The sequence below is a fragment of the Ranitomeya variabilis genome, chromosome 2, assembly GCF_051348905.1.
Source record: "Ranitomeya variabilis isolate aRanVar5 chromosome 2, aRanVar5.hap1, whole genome shotgun sequence".
In the NCBI taxonomy this organism is placed as follows: Eukaryota; Metazoa; Chordata; class Amphibia; order Anura; family Dendrobatidae; genus Ranitomeya; species Ranitomeya variabilis.
This window is the reverse complement of record NC_135233.1, coordinates 206,738,309-206,758,928: the sequence shown is the minus strand read 5'-3', so window position 1 is coordinate 206,758,928 and position 20,620 is coordinate 206,738,309. Positions and strand designations below refer to the sequence as shown.

General features: G+C 44.7%; 1 protein-coding gene across 5 annotated transcripts in view; it reads right to left on the bottom strand.

Moving 5' to 3' along the window:
- The window catches only part of RABGAP1 (RAB GTPase activating protein 1), a 238,587-nt gene that overhangs the window by 202,119 nt on the left and 15,848 nt on the right, over nucleotides 1-20,620 (bottom strand). For all 5 annotated transcript variants that reach the window (XM_077283511.1, XM_077283512.1, XM_077283514.1 and 2 more), the window contains exons 2-11: nucleotides 20,057-20,241; nucleotides 15,428-15,656; nucleotides 12,715-12,922; nucleotides 12,446-12,620; nucleotides 12,018-12,175; nucleotides 10,586-10,696; nucleotides 10,324-10,390; nucleotides 9,538-9,640; nucleotides 7,488-7,657; nucleotides 818-992 (exon numbers count right to left, since the gene is read on the bottom strand). In XM_077283511.1, the coding sequence (XP_077139626.1) occupies nucleotides 818-992; nucleotides 7,488-7,657; nucleotides 9,538-9,640; nucleotides 10,324-10,390; nucleotides 10,586-10,696; nucleotides 12,018-12,175; nucleotides 12,446-12,620; nucleotides 12,715-12,922; nucleotides 15,428-15,656; nucleotides 20,057-20,206 (1,546 nt within the window). In that variant the 5' untranslated portion in view covers nucleotides 20,207-20,241. The remainder of the gene's footprint in view (nucleotides 1-817; nucleotides 993-7,487; nucleotides 7,658-9,537; nucleotides 9,641-10,323; nucleotides 10,391-10,585; nucleotides 10,697-12,017; nucleotides 12,176-12,445; nucleotides 12,621-12,714; nucleotides 12,923-15,427; nucleotides 15,657-20,056; nucleotides 20,242-20,620) is intronic.

The following is a 20,620-nucleotide window of genomic DNA, read 5'->3' as shown; positions in this document are numbered from 1 at the left end:
CTGCGGCTGTTAGACAGCCACAACACATTATGGGATTGCCTGTTTGTTAGACCTGCATGTGTTGTGGCTGTTGAACAGCCGCAGTGACTCGAGCAATTTTTTTGAGAACGCATTTGGACATGAGCATGCTCAGATAACACCTTATCCCAGCACATTCGCTCATCACTAGCACAGAGCTCCACCCGCACAAGGAGCTTCCTCCGGATTCAGCACAGGAAAGGCCTTGTTGTACAGATGCCAGATATAAGGATGAATCAGACTTCTCGGGGGAAAAAAAAGACAATTTCACTTTTCTACCAAGTGTTTCCTGTTTCTTCATTTCTGATTATGTAATCCCTGGATTATTCATCTTTTTAGAACTGTTGCTTTACTTTATTATAAAAAAAAAAAAAAAAGAGAGAGTCTTCAGAGGGGTTATGGGGGACTAACACAAGGAAGAGCTATCCTCCGTGACCTTCTGGGAGACCCCGAACCATTCGGTCAGGGCGCCCTTATCAACCTCTGCTCATATGTATCATCCATTGGGAATCCTGAATTAAAAGGGTTGTTCGGGACTGAAAATAATGATGATCTATCCATGGGATATGTCCTCAATATCAGCTCCCAAGGTACTGAGCCTCATCTGCCGGTCAATAGCGGGAGCAGCCACGGACAGTGTATGGAGCCATGAGGTCCTGGGTGGAGCAGGTGACAGCAGAGGGTGTCCAGTGTCAGACCCTTAGTCTCGGACACCCCCTTTACAGACAGTAACCCATGTTACAGGAGAAGCGCTTTCGGGACACAGCATTAGGTTGGTGGACGGGCCTGCTGCGCTCACCTTCCTCCTCGTCATCCTCCGGCGGTGAGGGGATGTTGGTTCCTTGTGGTCCACACTGGGTGAGACGGATGGATGGGCTTGCAGTGGTTTTCCGCCTCTCCCTTTCCGATTCGCTTTCCAAGCACATGACCTCATAGAAGGTGTCGCAGCTGCTCTTCCGCTCCTTCCTTTCGATCTGTAACAGAAAGCGATGTGCTTCAGATACAGAATTCATGGCACCTTGCTTCTCTATTAATCTAATTGTCTGAAAGTCTCAAGTTCATAAAACCAGCGACTTGGCAATTTACCCCTTAGGCTAGTTTCACATTTGCGGTTAAGTACGCAGCGCATCATCCGCAACCTCAAAAGCATGAAAAAAGGCATGCAAACGTCTGATAACGCAGCGTTTTTTATCCGCATCAGCTTACACATGATGGTAAAAAAATGCAGCGTCTGCATGCGTTTTTACATGTGTTTGCGCTTTTTATGCGCATGCGTTTGATATTTCCAGGAGGGTGTGTCTTTAATGGGCATGTCTAAATCAGTTCCTGGACATGCGCAGTCCGAAGTACGCATGTGTACGCAAAGACATGTGTACGCATGCGTTCCCATAGACAGTAATGCGTTTTTTTGCCACATTCCTTGCGTTAACAACCACATACGTTTCTAGGCGACAAATTGACGCCTCTAAAATTACTACATGTAGCGTTTACCGCGTCAAACCGCAGACGACGAAACGACGCATGCATCGTCAAACGCGGCAAAACGCAACCAATCGCAGACACATGCGTCCCTAATGTTAAATATAGGAATCCACAACGCATGCGGAAAATTGCGGAAGAAACGCTGCGGACACAACCGCAAATGTGAAACCGGCCTTATTAAAAATCCCGTTTAAATACATAAATAATCTGGCTCCTTATCTTTCGTGCAGGCACAATGCGTTTCGCAGCCATCTCACCACATACTCCAACTACAGACCGCTAGAATCAAGCCACAAATACCATTACATTTTACACAATTGTAGTTTTCTCTGTGCCTGTGTAACCAATGAGGCAGGTACAGCAGCCCCTTCACCGGGGGGTGAACCCCCTGATCATACATTGATGGCCTATTATAAAAGGGGCCACACAGATTACATGAGTTGTCCAGGGATTGTATATCGATGATTAGAGATGGGCGGACACTTGGATGTTCGGGTCCGGCCGAACAGTTACAAAAGTTTGAGTTCGGGTATCGGAATAGCACCCATACCCAAACCCTATTCACTTGAATGGGACCCGAACACCCAGGGCATCAAACACCGTTTCTCATCAGCGGACATCAGACAGCATGAGAGCACAACTGTGATCACAGGTATGAAGTTTACCCTCTGGTCACTGGTGTCGGTTCATCATCCGGCCCCTGCTTGTAAATAAATAATTTTAAAAAAACTGTGTGAGTTTCCCTGTATGTTTGATAACCAGCCAGGCAAAACTGACAGCTGCAGGCTGCAACCCTCAGCTGTCATCTTCAGCAAGGCTGAAGAATAGAGGAGTCCCCACTTCAATTATTTTATTTAACCCCTTCATGACCTTGGGATTTTCCGTTTTTCCGTGTTTCGCTCCCCTCCTTCCCAGAGCCATAACTTTTTTATTTCTCCGTCCATATGGCCATGTGAGGGCTTATTTTTTGCGGGACGAGTTGTACTTTTGAACGACATCATTGGTTTTACCATGTCGTGTACTTGAAAACGGGGAAAAAATTCCAAGTGCGGTGAAATTGCAAAAAAAGTGCAATCCCACACTTGTTTTTTGTTTGGCTTTTTTGCTAGGTTCACTAAATGCTAAAACTGACCTGCCATTATGAGTCTCCAGGTCATTACGAGTTCATAGACACTTAACATGACTAGGTTCTCTTTTATCTAAGTGGTGAAAAAAAAATTCCAAACTTTGCTAAAAAAATAAATAAAAAAAATTGCGCCATTTTCCGATATCCGTAGCGTCTCCATTTTTCATGATCTGGGGTCTGGTGAGGGCTTATTTTTTGCGTGCCGAGCTGGCGTTTTTAATGATACCATTTCGGTGCAGATCGCCCGTTATTACATTTTAATGCAATGTCGCGGCGACCAAAAAAAACGTAATTCTGGCGTTTCGAATTTTTTTATCGCTACGCTGTTTAGCGATCGGGTTAATGCTTTTTTTTATTGATTCTGAACGCGGCGATACCAAATATGTATAGATTTGATTTTTTTTTTACTGATTTATTTTGAATGGGGCGAAAGGGGGGTGATTTAAACTTTTATATTTTTTTTACTTTTTTTTTTTTTTTTTTTTTTTTTACTTTTGCCATGCTTCTATAGCCTCCATAGGAGGCTAAAAGCTGGCACAACTTGATTGCCTCTGCTACATAGCAGCGATCATAAGATCGCTGCTATGCAGCAGAAAATCAGGTTTCCTGTGAGCGCCGACCACAGGGTGGCGCTCACAGCTGCCGGGGATCTGTAACCATAGAGGTCTCGAGGACCTCTATGGTTACAAAGGAGAAGCATCGCCGACCTCCGATCATGTGACGGGGGTCGGCGATGCGCTCATTTCCGGCCGCCCGGCCGGAAGAGCAGGTTAAATGCCGCTGTCTGCGTTTGACAGCGGCATTTAACTAGTTAATAGGCGCGGGCAGATCACGATTCTGCCCGCGCCTATTACGGGCACATGTCAGCTGTTCAAAACAGCTGACATCTCGCGGCTTTGATGCGGGCTCACCGCCGGAGCCCGCATCAAAGAGGGGATTCTGACCTCGGACGTACTATCCCGTCCGAGGTCAGAAAGGGGTTAAAATTAATAATTTAAAAAAAAAAAAAAAAAACGGAGTGGGGTCCCCCCCATTTTTGACAACCAGCCGTGCTAAAGCAAACAGCTGAGGACTAGTAAGGGGCTGTCGATATTGGCCCCCAGCCTAAAAATAGTTACCCCTGCCGCCCAGAAAAGGCACATCTATAAGATGCGCCAATTCTGGCACTTTGCCTGGCTCTTACCACTTACCCTGTAGCGGTGGCAAGTGGGGTTCTTATTTTTGAGGTTGATGTCACCTTTGTATTGTCAGGTGACATCAAGCCCACGTCTTAGTAATGGAGAGGCGTCTATGAGACACCTACCCATTACTAATCCTATAGTTATATCTAATATATAAAGCTGAATGTGTGTGTGTATCCGGGATTGGCATCTGCACCGTCGCAGCTACAGCCACAAAATTTTGCACAGTCACACGTCTGGACCCTGAGAGCGTCATAGGCTATGTTGTGAGGAGAAATATTAACCCCGCACTTACCAATTCACCAAACAATTTTGCCCCTATCTACATAATGGGGAAAAAGTGAAAGGAAAAGTGTTGGAGGCAAATTAACAGCTGCCAGATGTGAACAAGGGGGACTTAAAGAGTGAGAGCGATGGCGCCAAAGAGTATATACCATTCAGTTGCTAAGGTGGGGCCCCGACCTGGGATACTCACCACACACGGGAATATGAACACACACACAAAATGTGCCACACACTACCATGTGCTTGAACACATACACCAACCTCGCCACATAAAAATCGAAACACAAAAGTCGCCGCTCAAAACTCGCCACGCTCAAAATTCGCCACATGGAAAACTCGCCTCATGGAAAACTCGCCTCATGGAAAACTCGCCACATGCAAAACTCGCCGCCACACGCAAAACTCGCCGCCACACGCAAAACTCGCCGCCACATGCAAAACTCGCCGCCACATGCAAAACTCGCCACATGCACTGCGGTGACCTCAGTGAGATCCCTGTTAGCACAGTGAGGAAAAGTCTCACGATGCAGAGGCGATTTCACAGCAGTTCACTGGGAGAATTTCACTACTGTGAATTTGAACTGTGGTGAAGTCGCCTCTGCACCGTTCTCATCCAAGCAGCCTAAATCTTGGCACCTTCCAGGTTGAAAACGGTTTATCCCCCAGACATGGATTACAGCGTGGGACAGAAAGACAGATAGGTGAGGGATATTGTTTTTTAATTTTTGCTTTGTTACAGGACATGAGGGCTCCAGTAGAATTAGGCGTTCGGAGAGTATAACTGAGTTTGTTATTTTTAAATAAAAATGGAAAAGTGTGTTTTGTTTTATTTCTAATAAAAGACTTTCTGGCTGTCTTTATTTACAATATAACTATAGGATTAGTAAAGGATAGGTGTCTCAGACGCCTCGCCATTACTAAGAAATGGGCTTGATGTCATCAGACAATACAGAGGTGACATCAACCCCACAAATATGAACCCACTGGCCACCGCTACAGGGCAAGTGGAAAGAATCGGGCAAAAAGCCAGAATTGGCGCATCTAATAGATGCGCTTTTTCTGGGCGGCTGCAGGCTGCTATTTTTAGGCTGGAGTGGCGCCGATGCAATATCCATGGCCCCTTACCAGCCTGAGAATACCAGCCCCCAGCTATCCGCTTTAGCAAGGCTGGTTGTCAAAATGGAGAAGGGGACTCACCATTTTTTAAAAAATATATTTATTTAAATAATTTAAAAAAAAAAATCGGAGTGGGAACCTCCCTCTTCTTGATAACCAGACTTGCTAATGCTGACAGCTGAGGGTTTGAGCCCCCAGCTGAGAGTTTTGCCTGGCTGGTTATCAAAAATACAGGGGGACCCACGACTTTTTTTTTTTTTTATTATTTATTTACAGGCCATCAGCTACTGCTTGCACTCACCATTATTAGCGCAGCAGGCATAGTCTAATGGGAGCAGTTGTCCCATCAGCCGACACCAATGACTGGAGGTAAACTTTAGCTCTCTGATCACAGCTGCAGATCCACGCATATCTGACGGATGGTGATGATTTTACCGCTGATCAGAAGCTGTGTTTGCAGCACTGTCTGGTGTGCCGAGCCCGAACAGTAACACGGAGTTCCTGGTGAAGTCCGTGTTCGGTGTCCATGCCCGAACAGAAGGTGTTCGATATGGACGCTGAAATTTACTGTTCGGGTTCGTCCATCTCTATTGATGATCTATTTTCAGGACAAGTCATCAGATTGGTGGAGGCCAAACTCCCGGCACACCACCCGATCAGCTGTTTTCGGCTCCCGCGGCAGCTGAATGTATAGTGTACAGAACCGGAACAGCACAGCGCCAAACGCTGTGTAGTGGCCGTTCTCGGGTATTGCACTTAAACTCCAATGTTAACTGAGCTGGAGCACCCGAGGGCAACAGACTGTGCTTCTTTTGCCAGAGACATCCCCCCACCTGGGTGGTATCTCAGGCTGTGCCTTTTGGGTGGCTGTACCAGCCGAACCCCAGGAGGAACATCTAAGGCTGCATAACTGCAGCATGAATAGCGTAGTTAGATAAGCTTGCAGCCACACTATGGAAGGGAACTCCTGCAAATCACATGTACAGGTTTTTGATCAGTTTTATGTGATGAAAGTGAGCCTTTTACCAATTCTGGCATGGCTACAAAGCAAAACAAAACAAAGTTTTCACTTTTTAATTCCTCATCTCTGTTAGAGAGAGATTTACCAAGGGGTCGTAAGCAGAGACTTCTTTCTAGGGGTGGTTACTTTTTCCCTGTCATGAGATTGCATAACCAGAAGTCATCATGCAATAATACTCAGCCCATGTCTCCTCAATGAGCTCACTACAGTCATCTACATGGTTTACAATCAGAGGACTGGACTAGAGCACAAGTGTGTGTCATTACAGACACCTCAAGCAGCAGTTTGTAATTATGCAGGTCTGATAAAAGCAGCTTGGTCAGGAGCCAAGAGAAGAGTGAGGGGAGTAGCTTACAGCTGAATAGAAATCAAATTTGCTTGTAGAGAGATTACTGAGCTCTTAGGAGTTAACTCCTCAGCCTGGAATGTTATTATTGCACACATTCAGCCAGGCTCTGCTGGTCGGTCTCTTTGGAAACAAGCTGTACACCATGTAAGAGAAAACCTCTCACTGCAGGAGGATAAAAGTAGATAGAAAAAGTCAACTGCAAATTTGCTTATTTTCATGCTGACTAAGGCAATTTAAATAACATGAGAATACCCATTTAATTAAAAGCCTCAGATGTCCAAGTATCACAGCCCGAGTATGAACTATGATACACGGGTAGGCCATATGTCTCCTGACTCGAACTTGACAGCCTCCCAGCCATATATGAAACTGGTGAGTTAGAGTCAGAAGACCTCACAGAAACTCCTTATCCAGATCATGATACACTGACGTCAACGTGATGCCTAAAGCCACCAACATGATGAAACTAAAATTTGCATATATTTAAAAGAGATTTCCAGTTTCGGAAAATCCCCCGACCGACCACTGGCTGAAGTTTGTTTAAAAAACAAAACAAACAAACAGAAAACCTCTGCCTTTTTCACCTTCCCCAGGTCCGTTAATTCTGGTGTCTGCAGCGCTGATGTCACGTTGATAACGCTGAAGCCAATCGGTGAACTGCGCAGCTCTGCCCAAGATGACAGCAGCAGCTTAGAACCACTGTGCTCACTGATTGGCTGCAGTGTTCCCAACAAGAACAGACAAAGGGAGCAGCGGACCTGGAGAGGGTGAGTAAAGCTCAGCGTGTTTTTTTTTTCTTCTTTAACAAGTTGCCGCCTGAGTACAGAGGTTTTCCTACCCGGCACAGGAGCGATTCACTAATAATCAGTACGTTTACTTGCAATGCCCAGAGAGAACACGTTACATTACCTGTTTTAGTTTGAGGAAGAAGTTTTCCGTGGAGCTTCTTTTGCTGAACGGCCAGTAGAGCCGCTCGCTGGCTGAGCAGACTCGCACCTTGGTTTCTAAGAGGAAGCGCACCGGCTCCTGAACCTCTGTAATCACCAGGTCCACCGCCGTGGTAATAAAAAGGACCTTGTCTGTAAGAAAACATGCCTTTAAGTTAAAGCCCTAATATTTTGCTTTATGTTTCAGTTACTCACCATTATCCACATTTCTGCCTTCTGTGAGTCGATACATTCATGGATTGTATTTAGAGGCCACAAAACAGGTCTTGTGTCAAAATAATCACAAGTACAGGGCTTTCTCATAGATGGAGAGCGCTTGTAAAAAAAACAAGCACTTTTGCAATTTACTGCTTATTAAAATTTGCCTCCATTGTTGAGATATGAAAACTTTTCTTTTTACAGCTTGTTGCCTAGGAGACCGACCACCGCTGCTGTCTAACTTGTAAACATTGCTCTACAGCTGGACTGAGGATTAGGAGTTAAGGCCCCGTCTCACTTGGCGACGCTAAAGCTATCCCGACAACGATACGACCTGTCAGGGATCGTTGCTGCGTCGCTATGTGGTCGCTGGTGAGATGTCAAACAGTGAGATCTTACCAACGATCGCTACTGCGATCTCACTGTTTGACATTTCACCAACGACCTGTAGCAACCTGTACAACGATGTCACATGGTAGCTATTATGACGATTCAGTGTTTGAGTCGTCAACGAGGTCGTTGGTAAGGTGTCAAACACAGCGATGTGTGCTACCCAGCGGGACCTCAACGATCAAAAAAAGGTCCAGGCCATTCCGACACGACCAGCGATCTCGCAGCAGGGGCCGGGTCGCTGCTACGTGTCACACATAGCGAGATCGCTACTGAGGTCGCTGTTGCGTCACAAAACTTGTGACTCAGCAGCGATCTCGCTAGCGATCTCGCTTAGTGAGACGGGGGCTTTAACGACGCGCTCGAGCAATCCAGCCAGCTTCAAAGCACTGCTTAGCTCCTCAATAAGAAAAAAAATAAAAAAAAAAAGATCGTCAGCACTGCACATGTTCTGCTGTCTAGCAAAGGTGGTCGGTCTCCAAGGCAAAGAGAGGTAAACAAAAGAAAAAACTAAATATCTCAAGAATGGCTGTAAGTTTTAATAAGCAGTAAATTGCAAAAGTGCTTGTTTTTACAAGCACTATCTGAGGATACCCATTTATGAAGATGGGAACAACCCAAGATGGGGGCTTTCACAGTGCAGCAAGTTATATATTCAACACGGTTTACTAGTGAAGCATATTGTCATTATTAACAACTTATGTTTATTCTTAGGTGGGGGAATCGATCTTAGAAAGACCCCCTGCAAAGTTATTGCGGGGAGCCGATGGGCTGCCCTGATAGCCAGCTGGGGGCTTGCTGAAAGCACTCGTACCCCCCACATTAATTCTCCTGTGACGTCCAACCATAAGAGACTGTTATCTTTATTATGCAGGAATAATGGAGAACGTGTAAATGGTACAAACGATCAAACAATCAAATATTCAAAGTCCGATAATGCTACAAAAAAAATAACCAAAATGTAAAAAACTAAACTCAAAATCACCTTTTTTACAGTTAATAGAAATGTAAAAAAATAAAAATGATAAGTGCAAGTTTGACTTTAGGAGCCTCTGTCACAACAGCTCTATTCCCGACCCAGCATCGCCTCCTCCTGCTTGGCTGACAGCCTCTATCCTATCAGGCACAGGAGTCATCAGCCAAGCAGGAGGCGGCATTGCTGGGCGCGGAATAGAGCTGGAGTGACAGAGGCTTCAGATCTACCATAGCTCTTTAGCCTCATTTGCATATCAATTCAAATGCTTATTTCTCAGTAACAGAATGGACTGGCCATGTAAAAGGTATTGCTGGACTTGTCTATGAAAAAGTTAAATGTGCATATAAGGTAGTTTTGGGGGGGTGAAGTCCGGCTGACAGATTCCCTTTAAGCCTCCTAAAGTCAAACTTGCACTTATCATTTGCCCTATTACATAAGTGTTTAATACCTTTTGGAGTCTCCTCATTTACAGTCTGGAAATGTGGGGATTTCGTATTCCAGCTTCCAGTGATGATATAGGACTTTCCATCTGAGCTTTTACCCATGGATTCCTTAAAAAAAATAAAAAATAAAAAGACCTTGCAAATTACCAGTTATATAGAAACGTCACCACAAGATAAATGAAGAAAATGGTTTGTTCATTTAGTGACATCAACCCCACAAATATGAACCCCACTTGCCACCCGCTACAGGGCAAGTGGGAAGAGCCGGACAAAGTGCCAGAATTGGAGCATCTAATGTGCCTTTTCTGGGCGGCAGCGGGCTGCTATTTTTAGGCTGGGAGGGGCAGTATCCATGGCCCCTTACCAGCCTAAGAATACCAGCTCCTAGCTGTCTGCTTTAGCAAGGCTGGTTGTCAAAAATGGGGGAGAACTTACGCAGTTTATTTATTTATTTAAGAGTGCAGGCTAATGAATATGCCCATCAGCTGCGCCTGCTTTCACTGTTATTAGCGGCATCAGGCGTAGCCTGATGGGAGCAGAAGTCCATTCTTTGAGATGAGGAAATCGCCATCTTCTACTTAAACGCTCTACTTTCATGACAAAATATCACTGTAGCGTGAACTTTTTACGTTTTCCCAAAAATTTTACGGACTCTATTTTTTCTGGGATGGAGGCATAATTAAATGTCTGAAAAGACCATTTTTCTTAAGTCGGTCCCCCTGTCAGGACTTTCCTCTAGGAGTCTGGTGGTCTCGACCCTTCAATATACTACTGGTTAACCATTCACTTACCAATTCTAACAAGTGCATGTCGCTATTCCGTACATCTCTACCGGGACTGAGGAGGAGTCCAAAACACCTAGCGGAAACGCACACAAAAGTCATCAGGGATCAGCATCCTGTAAAACTACAACTCCCAGCATTCCTTAGTAGTCACAGGCTAGCATGCAATACACAGGACAAGTTGGGGGTAATGGTTTAAAGGAATGTAATAGTTAAAATTAACTAGATTGCAGGATATAAAATAAAAAAAAAAAAAAAAAAAAAAAAGTACCTCTCGATTGTTAGTTCTTTGTTGGATGTCTGCTGGACATATATAACTATCTTCTTGTCGACTCCCTGACGTAGCCTGAAGCACTGCTTGTCCTTATCTTTAGAAACCGCGCTATTAAAAAAGAATAAAAATGCATAAATGAACAATAATGAAGGCAGGAAACAAAGAAAGTGATAGATTTTTTTTTCCCTTAAGTAAACTGTATTTTAAACTATTAAATAGTAAAATCAATCATCGGAAATAATGCAAACATAATTAGCATGAAACTGCAGAGACGAGTGATTGGCTGCAGCGGTCATGTGAACTCAAGTCATGGCTGCAGCTTGTGGGCAGCTCATGAATCGTGGTGGGTGAATAAAGCTCATTTTGTTTTTTCAGTTGGCAAGACAAAGAAATATATCTATCTATCTATTTATCTATCTATCTATATACACACATACATATACCTTGGAAATCCTCTACACCCATGAAGAGCTAAAGTACAAGGAGTTCAGCAAATAAAAAGAGCAAAAAGGAGCTAGGATCTTATCTTTAAAGTGCACAACAAGTTTAATTAAGCCTCGCCGGTTGGGGCCCAGGAAGCGAGACCCCAAAGTTCCGTACAATATTGCTGAAAAAGAAATTCTTATATATCTTTTCTCGAGCTCGAGAACCCTTAGGGCTCATTTCCACTGGCGAGAGACAAATCGGTCCGTAATCTGGACCGAAAAAAGGGATGTAGCGTATGCGATTGTCATGCGAGTGTAATGCGAGTGCAATGCGATTTTTAATTGCACCATCCGTTTTACATCCGTATGACATCCGTATGCAATCCGTTTTTTTTCTCTGCAACTATTTTTCTACAGTCATTTACCGGACCATGGACAGTGTTCTAGGCCACAGAATGGTGATGTATCCGTAAAAAACGGACGGAATACGGATGGTCCGTATTCCATACTTTTTTTTATCGCACCCATTGACTTGCATTGGCGAGTCTCGTCTGAGACTCGCAGCAAATCGCAGCATGCTGCGATTTTTTTCTCAGTCCGATTTCGGCTGAGAAAAAAAAAATCGCAAATGAAAAGACACCTATTGAATAACATTGGTCCGAGTGCAATCCGATTTTTTATCAGATTGCACTCGTCCGTTTTCCTCGCCAGTGGAAATGAGCCCTTACTCTGATGATGTCTGACAGTTTCTCCTTACCTTGCTACAGCAATGAAGTCCCCACCTACCCAGTGATTGGCAGCAGCGGTCACTTAGGTAGACTGAGATGTCATCACTGTAGGAAAATAAGCCCAAATATGTGGGGACAAGTGGAGCTAAAGTGGATTTGTCATAAGTTTCTTTTATGCCATTTCCTCCATTTTTTACAATCAGGGGAAACGACTTTAAAAGTTGCATCAAAATAAATAAAAATAAAACGGTGAGCACATAAAAGAAAAGAACTTACCTGAAGTAACCCTTCCCGTCATCCTCCTTAATTTCAAGTGAGACAGAAAATGTGAAGATGTCGCTATCAGGGGTTTGAGGGGGGATGGAAGCAGTGAGAGGGGTCTGTTTGATGGACCGCCGGAACGCTGTGGCAAAACTGTAGAGTATCCGACTCACCTAAAGAAAAAACATAACTTATATCATGACTTCGAAAGGGTGAAAAAAAAAATTTTACGCAGTGTTTTTCCAGCCAATACATTCATATTTGGAGCAGATATTTCTGCTGCAAATACTGAACGCGTGCACAAACAAACGGCAGCCGATGCAGTCAGGGTAAGCGATTTTGAGACGCTGGATAATCCTTCTAATTAAAGAATTTATATATCACTTTTTTTTTTTTTTTTTTAAACAACTGAAAAAAAAACTCTTGCTCTGATGCAATCTTACCGCCTCCTGGATCTCGCAGCGGAAGACGTGTATCCTGAAGAGTTCAGCATTGTAATGGCTCTCGGTGAAAGCAAAGCAGTCGCTCTCCGGAGTGCCGTCGTGGCCTCGGACACAGAACAGAATCTTGTAGATCGGATATTTTGCTATCTCGGTGTTCGTTTGTGGGTCCAGAAGTCTGTACACAGTAATAGAGAGTGAAAGCAGATCAGTTTCCGCACTTATTTTCTTAGATTTGCACTTTATGCAAGTTGGAAATAAATAAGTCCTACCTGACTGTCCCCTCTGACACGTTGGGGACAGAGAGAGTGACATCCAGTGCGTTCTGACATTGGCCCCGTAGAATCGAGATCATCCGGAGAGCTTCGACCTCACTCCGAGGAGCGTTTACAGATGCACAGCCCAGGTAGGTCAGCTTACTGAACACAACGCTGTCCTCGTCAGGAACGGGTGAGTACAAGTCTGACACATCTGCGCAATCTGAAAAGTCAACAGAAAGACGCTATATAATTTGCAATTAATGATGATCACTTCCATACCTTCATATTACAGATCCGTGTCTTCGTTGTCCCGTGATCCATTGGTGAATCCGTACGCAGCGGCTTGGCCTCACCAGCCTCCTTCTCCTCCCAGCCTCCTGCCAGTGATTGAAAGGTCACCATCATCTGTAACCTGCTCCCCTGGCCAACATATAGCACAAGCGCCGTCATTCCAAGGAGCACACTGGTGATGATGCAAGAGTCGGAATATCAATCTACACATGGGCCACCCACGGGAATTATGGCGACTGTGTGAGTGAGAAGTCAGTCTCTATGTCATGCTCCCCTGGCCGACATCTCGCGCAGGAGCCGTCATTCCCATATGCAGGTGGATATTCCTGTTCTTGCAAGATCATCAGTTTGTTACTCTCCACGCAATGATGGCACATGTGCCAGATCTCCAGCGGGGAATGAGTGCACAAAGAAGAGCGACCTGTCAATCACTGTTAGGAGGCCGGAGCCGGGAGGAGAAACAGGCTGGAGAACAGAAGAACCGTATATGCCGGCCAAACTCTGCATTTGTGATTTCTTCTACATAAGAATTTGTCTATGTATTATGTGACACTGGAGACTCAGACTCTTAATATTAAGGCATGGAAGTGATCATTACCAATACTTTAATGTGGTGGTGTTACTTTGGCGTCTAAAAACCTGCTGACCAATTCCCGTTAAATGGAGCACATCTTCAGCAAGAAAAAAAACATTCAGAACTGCCATGTTCAACACTTAACAGGATAAAATATATTTTTACAGGTTCTGAAAAAAATGCTATTAACATGCTGAAAGGAAAAAACAGTCTCACAAGAGGTAAGATATCGTGCATGGGTTGTAAAAAAACAAAGAAAAAGTAACCTTTCTAACCACAGTCAGTGCAATCTTTATGCAACACCTTGTCCCCAACACGCATTTCATCACCTGGCGGATCATGGGGGGGTAGTAGTAGAGAAGAATAGGAAATGGAGCAATGTCCTGACATAACATTTTGTTGCGACACCAGCATCCAGTTTAGTCAAAGGATTAGATTTTGGGTTAGCATTTCCATTTGCTAAATGTTTCATTAACGTGTGCAAAAAGCTGGAGCTTCTGTCCGCCCGGCCTCCTATGGATCCAGAGGCAGCTTTATCTGGAGACTATATGCTAATCTCTTCAGCTGCACAACACAGGCCTAGATCTTTGCCTTTGGAGGTAAATAAGATCAGGAGTTGGATATTCTGCTCTAAAAGGGGGTGTGAAATCTGGTTAAATGGCTGAAAATAAGCAACTTTGCAATTTACCCCTTATTAAAAATCCTCTCCGTTCTCAAGAATGGAGGAGATTTATAATTCTATAGTTTAGTGCTTGTTGCCTAGGTTGTCTGCCACCTCTGCAGTCTATCCGAAGTAGTCGGTGCCCTAGGTAAGGAGTGCAGAGCAGCACTTACAAGCTCTATACGCAAGTTGCAAGTGCTCCTTTGAAAAATATCTGGGATCGCTAGATCTGGCCAGCTTCGGACCCCTACGATGCCGCTTAGGGCCCATTTAGTGCAGCAAACATGCCGCTGATCAGAATCGTCAATCTTTAGGAACACAATGCCCCCTGGCAAGCAGAAGCTCAGGAGGCATAGGAGCGAAAAGTAAAACATAACACAATCCCTTAACAAAGGGCAAACCGTAAAAATAAAAATATGGCGTCAAAAACTTAAATATTTTATGTTTAAAGGGGTTTCCAGGACTTGTATATTGAAGACCTACTGTATCCTTAGGAATTAGTTATTACAGGGCTGATACCCGGCACCTGTTCACAGCTCCCTCTGCGGCCAGATGTTTAGAGCTGCAGCGGCACAGTCGTAGCTGTTCTCCAGTGCTGCAGCTCATATCACAGAGAATGATGATGACTGCACAGCTCCTCACACAGTTATATCAAAGAAATGGCAGTCCAGCCTCCTGAATATATGCTTTAATCTCTTAGCTTACTTTGGAGAATATAGCAGGAAAGGATAATCACAGTATTACCACAATTGCATAGTATAAAGTGAGAAATAAGGGGAAACGTTTCCCCATGTGGAGAATTCCAAACCAGCGTGAGGAGACTTATAGGCCAAATAATACTTCCTTGCGAATATGCAAACAGCTTCATCAGAGAAAAAGAGGACTAGAACTCTATTGCCACTTATTGGGCTTGGCAAATATGGTGAAATCTGGGAATAAATATGGAGGTAAGAAGATATGCAAGGAGGAGGCTGATCTGTATGGATGTATGAACCCTGGTATACAAGACAGGCGACTTTTTTTACCTGCTTATTAAGAATAAAGGCTCATACACCCATCGGTGTTAACATTTGGTATAACTTCATAATGCACCAACCATAGAGGTCTGTGGGAACATACTGTAACACTAAATGCCTCCGGTTACATGAAAAGGTGTTTTGTAAAAAAAACAACAATAATTTCCTATGCCCTCGCATTACCTTGCTGTGCCGGTTTCACAGGCAGGCTCATTTCTTGCTTCTGTATCCCGACAGATAACGGGTTGATAGAGGATGACGTGGAGGTTTCATTTGAAGACTCATCCAGATCATCATCAGGAAGATCCTTCTCTGCCTCCGCTGTGTGCGGCTCCGGCGAGTCGCATGGTGCATCCATTAACACATCTTCCAGCTCCTTCTGAAGTTGCTGCTCACTCCCGTTCCCAACAATCTGCAGATAAAACACTGGATATTACACTCCAATAATGACGGCAGATACCTGTGTACAAACTGCCCCAAACCTCCCCAGCATACACAACGCTGTATGATAGAAGTGGAGAGATGCCGTGTACCTGGGGGGAAACAATGTTTTGTTTGTTTTTTATATAGCTAAATGCATGTATTTTAGCATTCCGATTTCATTACACATTTTCCACCATTTAGCTTACATTTCTCTGCACATTGGTGGCTTCAGAATGAGGTAACTGAGAATCCATCAGTGAGCGAGTTCCGACAAAGTTTGCAAGTCTTCTATGCCTTTTTCTGACTTCATTTATGGCCAAATCAAAGGTGAGCTGAACTTTTATATGGTCAGAATTCAGCAGAGAGGAGCTCGGAAAAGGGTTAAAAACTCGCTGACAGATTCATATTTAAATTGGATCTTTAAAATAATAAAAAAAAATAAAACATCTTTGACCTAACTAATATATCCTGCAGATCGGTAGGGATCTAGGTCATGAGAAACCCGCCGATCACTTGAACATTCGCTCTGCCCAGTAAGCGGGAGCATCTCCATAATCCTATCCCAATATGTAGTAGGTGCAATAATATATATTAGCACAAACCTCCAATTAGAAATCCAGTATAGTTCTTCTGATAAGCCATGTCACTTACCCCATGTGCACGGCAGAATAGTGACTTAGGTATCTATAGTTACAACTAAATGTCATTACATGAGACGTCGTAACTATGTATACCTAAGCTACTGCAGTGCCCTGGCACATGGGGTAAGAGACACAGCAAATTAGAAGAACTATACTACAGTTCTAATATGAGGTAATTACTAATATTATTATTACACCTACTACGTATTGGGATACGAATACCCCTTTAAGCATCCTGCATGAAGGCACACAAGAGTGCTCAAGGACAAGATAAGGAATCAATAAAGTTAAAGGGCTGCTCTGCTCAAAAGTTTGAGGATAGCTCATAAGTGTGTGTGTGTGTGTGTGTGTGTGTGTGTGCGTGCGTGTGTCAGTGTGTGCGTGTGTCAGTGTGTGCGTGTGTCAGTGTGTGCGTGTGTCAGTGTGTGCGTGTGTCAGTGTGCGCGTGTGTCAGTGTGCGCGTGTGTCAGTGTGTGCGTGTGTCAGTGTGTGCGTGTGTGTGCGTGTGTGGGGGGGGGGTCTTTAATAAATTTCCCCACACTGGACAGATGCAAGCATTGCTAGCCCCAGATTCTGTGCCAAGGATGCCAGGGCAAGTGTAACTTTAAACTATCTGCATCCTGAGGACTTAGATCCAGAGGAACACTATGGTGGAACAGGTGTCAGTTAGTCATGAGCGAGTATACTTGTTACTCGAGATTTCCAAGCATGCTCGGGTGATCTCAGAGTATCTTGAGCGTGCTCAGAGATTATGTTTGAGTCGCCGCAGCTGCATGATTAGAGGCTGCTAGACAGCCTGAATACATGTGGGGATTCCCTAATAAACAGGCAATCCCCCACATGTATTCAAGCTGTCCAGCAGCCGCTAATCATTCAGCTTTGTCGACAAATACTAAATCTCTGAGCAGTCACAAATACTCGTAGGACACCTGAGCGTGCTTGGGAAAACCCGAGCAACAAGTACACTCGCTCATCACTAATGTCAATCCATCGCTTCCCTGTCCTGCCATTTGCCATCGTAGGCCCGCTCAATCCTGTGGCCCACGAGACCCTGGGACCGCGGAGAGGGCCATTACCATGCAGAGACTTCATCACGCCTGAATACTCTGTCACCGAAATTGGGATAGGATCCTTGCATCATGCGCTGCGGAGTCTGTTAGAGCTATATAAAAAGATTATTATTTATTATAATAATTAGTGATGAGCGAATATACTTGTTACTCGAGAGTATTTTTTAGTGCTCGGAGATTTAGTTTTCCTCACCTCAGCTGAATGATTTACATCTCTTGGCCAGCATAAGTACATGTGGGGGTTGCCTGGTTGCTAGGGAATCCCCACATGTACTTATGCTGGCTAACAGATGTAAATCATTCAGCTGAGGTGAGGAAAACAATCTCCGAGCACTAAAAAAATACTCGGAGGACACCCGAGCGTGCTCGAGAAATCTCGAGTAACGAGTATATTCGCTCATCACTAACAATAATAAAGAATAATAATAATAATAATAATAATAGTAATAATAATAATAAATAAAATATTACGAAAGTATCTCCATTTATAAATGTAGTAATCTATGTTGCTTACCCAATGTGCAGGGCATTGCAGTAGCTTAGGTATCCATGGTTACAACCAGTAACAACTAACTGTCACTATATGAGAGGTTAGTAACAATAGATACCTAAAGCTACTGCAATGCCCTGCACATGCGGTAAGAGATATAGCAAATCAGAAGAACTATACTACATTTCTAATATGAGGTGTTTAATAATTTTATTGTTACACCTACTCTATATTGGATATGATCTTGGAGATAGGAATACCCCTTTAAACATCCTGCATAAAAGCACACACAGAGCGGAGCACAGGCACTCAAGGACCAGATAAGGCCACAAATGCATATTAAACAACTGTTTCCAGTTATTTCAGCAGGACTGCCCAATCTTCTGATGTTTAAGGGAACCTCCCTGACAGGATATTGGAGGTAGAGAAGGATCGGTCCTTTGGAATATCAACAGGTGATCATTTTGTTCAGGGCAGATAAGCCTCTGCCAGAGGGGGCTGGCAGCAGCTTGTTCCTCTCTCCCAGATTGACAAACACAGATTAGTATGGGGGAGGTGGGAGAGATAGCTGTCTGAAGAGCAAATATTAGGGGGACCCTTAAGCTGGAGTCACACTAAACGACTTACCAACGATCACGACCAGCAATACGACCTGGCCGTGATCGTTGGTAAGTCGTTGTGTGGTCGCTGGGGAGCTGTCACACAGACAGCTCTCTCCAGCGACCAACGATCAGGGGAACGACTTCGGCATCATTGAAACTGTCTTCAACGATGTCGAAGTCCCCCTGCAGGACCCGGGTAACCAGGGTAAACATCGGGTTACTAAGTGCAGGGCCGTGCTTAGTAACCCGATATTTACCCTGGTTACCATTGTAAAAGTAAAAAAAAAAAAAAACACTACATACTCACATTCTGATGTCTGTCACGTCCCCCACCGGCGTCCACCGGTTAAAACTGCTTTCGGCAAGAGCGCTGCTAATGCACACGCTGCTGCCGAGAGCTTCCCTGCACTGAAGTCACCGCTGTGCTCTGCTTTATGGCCGGCGCTGACACAGTCAGTGCAGGGAAGCTCTCGGCAGCAGCGCGTGCATTAGCAGCGCTCTTGCTGAAAGCAGTTTTAACCCTGTGGATGCCGGGAGACGTGACAGACATCAGAATGTGAGTATGTACTGTTTTTTTTTTTAACTTTTACAATGGTAACCAGGGTAAATATCGGGTTACTAAGCGCGGCCCTGCGCATAGTAACCCGATATTTACCCTGGTTACAAGTGAACACATCGCTGGATCGGCGTCACACACGCCGATCCAGCGATGACAGCGGGTGATCAGCGACCAAAAAAATGGTCCTGATCATTCCCCAACGACCAACGATCTCCCAGCAGGGGCCTGATCGTTGGTCGCTGTCAGACATAACGAGATCGTTAGCGGGATCGTTGCTACGTCACCAAAAGCGTGACGTTGCAACGATATCGTTAACGATATCGTTATGTGTGACTCAGCCTTTAGGTGATGTGTATTGTCAGCTTTAATTAGGGTAAAGACAAGGTACCCTTTACCTCATTCTGCAGCCAGCAAGAGACAAAGAGCCCGTAAAAGCCAAACAGTGCAACATTTAACAAATCCACTTACGAAAAGTAGTTTAAGCCCCAAAATACATCCATTCAAAGTGGGGGAAAAATGCATATCTAACCAAAGAGAACTACTCCCTCTCCCCATACAGACGTAGCATTTCTCAGGTTGCTTTGCACGCTTATCATGGCACCCAGCCAACTTAGGTTGCACTGGAGATGCTGCGCTGTGCAGTTTGTGCAGCGCGCTGAGGCTCGGGACGAACGCCCATTTGGTGCCTGCTACATCAGTATATGAGATTCTTTTAGAAGCAGGCACAAGTACGGTAATACATTTCTCTCCACACGTTTAACCTTTCGATCCTCATATTGATCCCTCGAGATGTTTATATATGCCTTCTCCACCTGCTCTGGCGGCCCAATAAGACATAAGCCAATCCACGCTATGAGCAATCAACCGTCACCGTGAAGGTGAGGACAGGCGAGCATAGACACGCAGCTAAAGGATGGAGGAACAGGCTGAGCAAGAAAGGTGATCACAGAGAACAAAGTGTCATAGTATAAAAACAAGAATTAAAACAAGTTTAGAATTCAAAGACCACCAGGGTGCACCCCCTTACCTTGAGGCCGGTCTTCTCGTCATCGCTGCCGTTATTTGCAGAATGCATGTCATCCCCTTGTTGGTAGACTAGCACAAAGTCCTCGCTGTTCAGGGTGGACACGGAGTCGGAGGACACGCTGATCTTCCCCACAGAAGCCTTGTCATCCATGTTTCATGAAGGAAGATCCACTCATGAACGGCTCTCTGGAAAGACACACGTCTTAGGTTATATGGGAGACACATGCCGGCCGGCCATGGTGCCATGTACCGGAAGGCCAGGGTCTGTGCAGAAAGAAAACGTCACATTCGGCAGGGTGTGTGAGTACATGACAAGGTAGGAACAAAGCAAAAATATATACACAGAGCGTGCCCCAACAAAGAGAGCAGACGGGAGGGAAACAGGTGTCCGGCAGCACATGCCCCAACGGGTCCATTAATTATAAAGCAGGACTGGAGGTTACTAGAGATAAGGAAGCAGGACTGGACACATCTGGAGGAGAAGCTGCCTCCAAGAACACAACCTTCACACTTTCTAGAGAAGTTCTTCAGGCTGTGAAGAACGAACCACAAAGTATCCGGTACA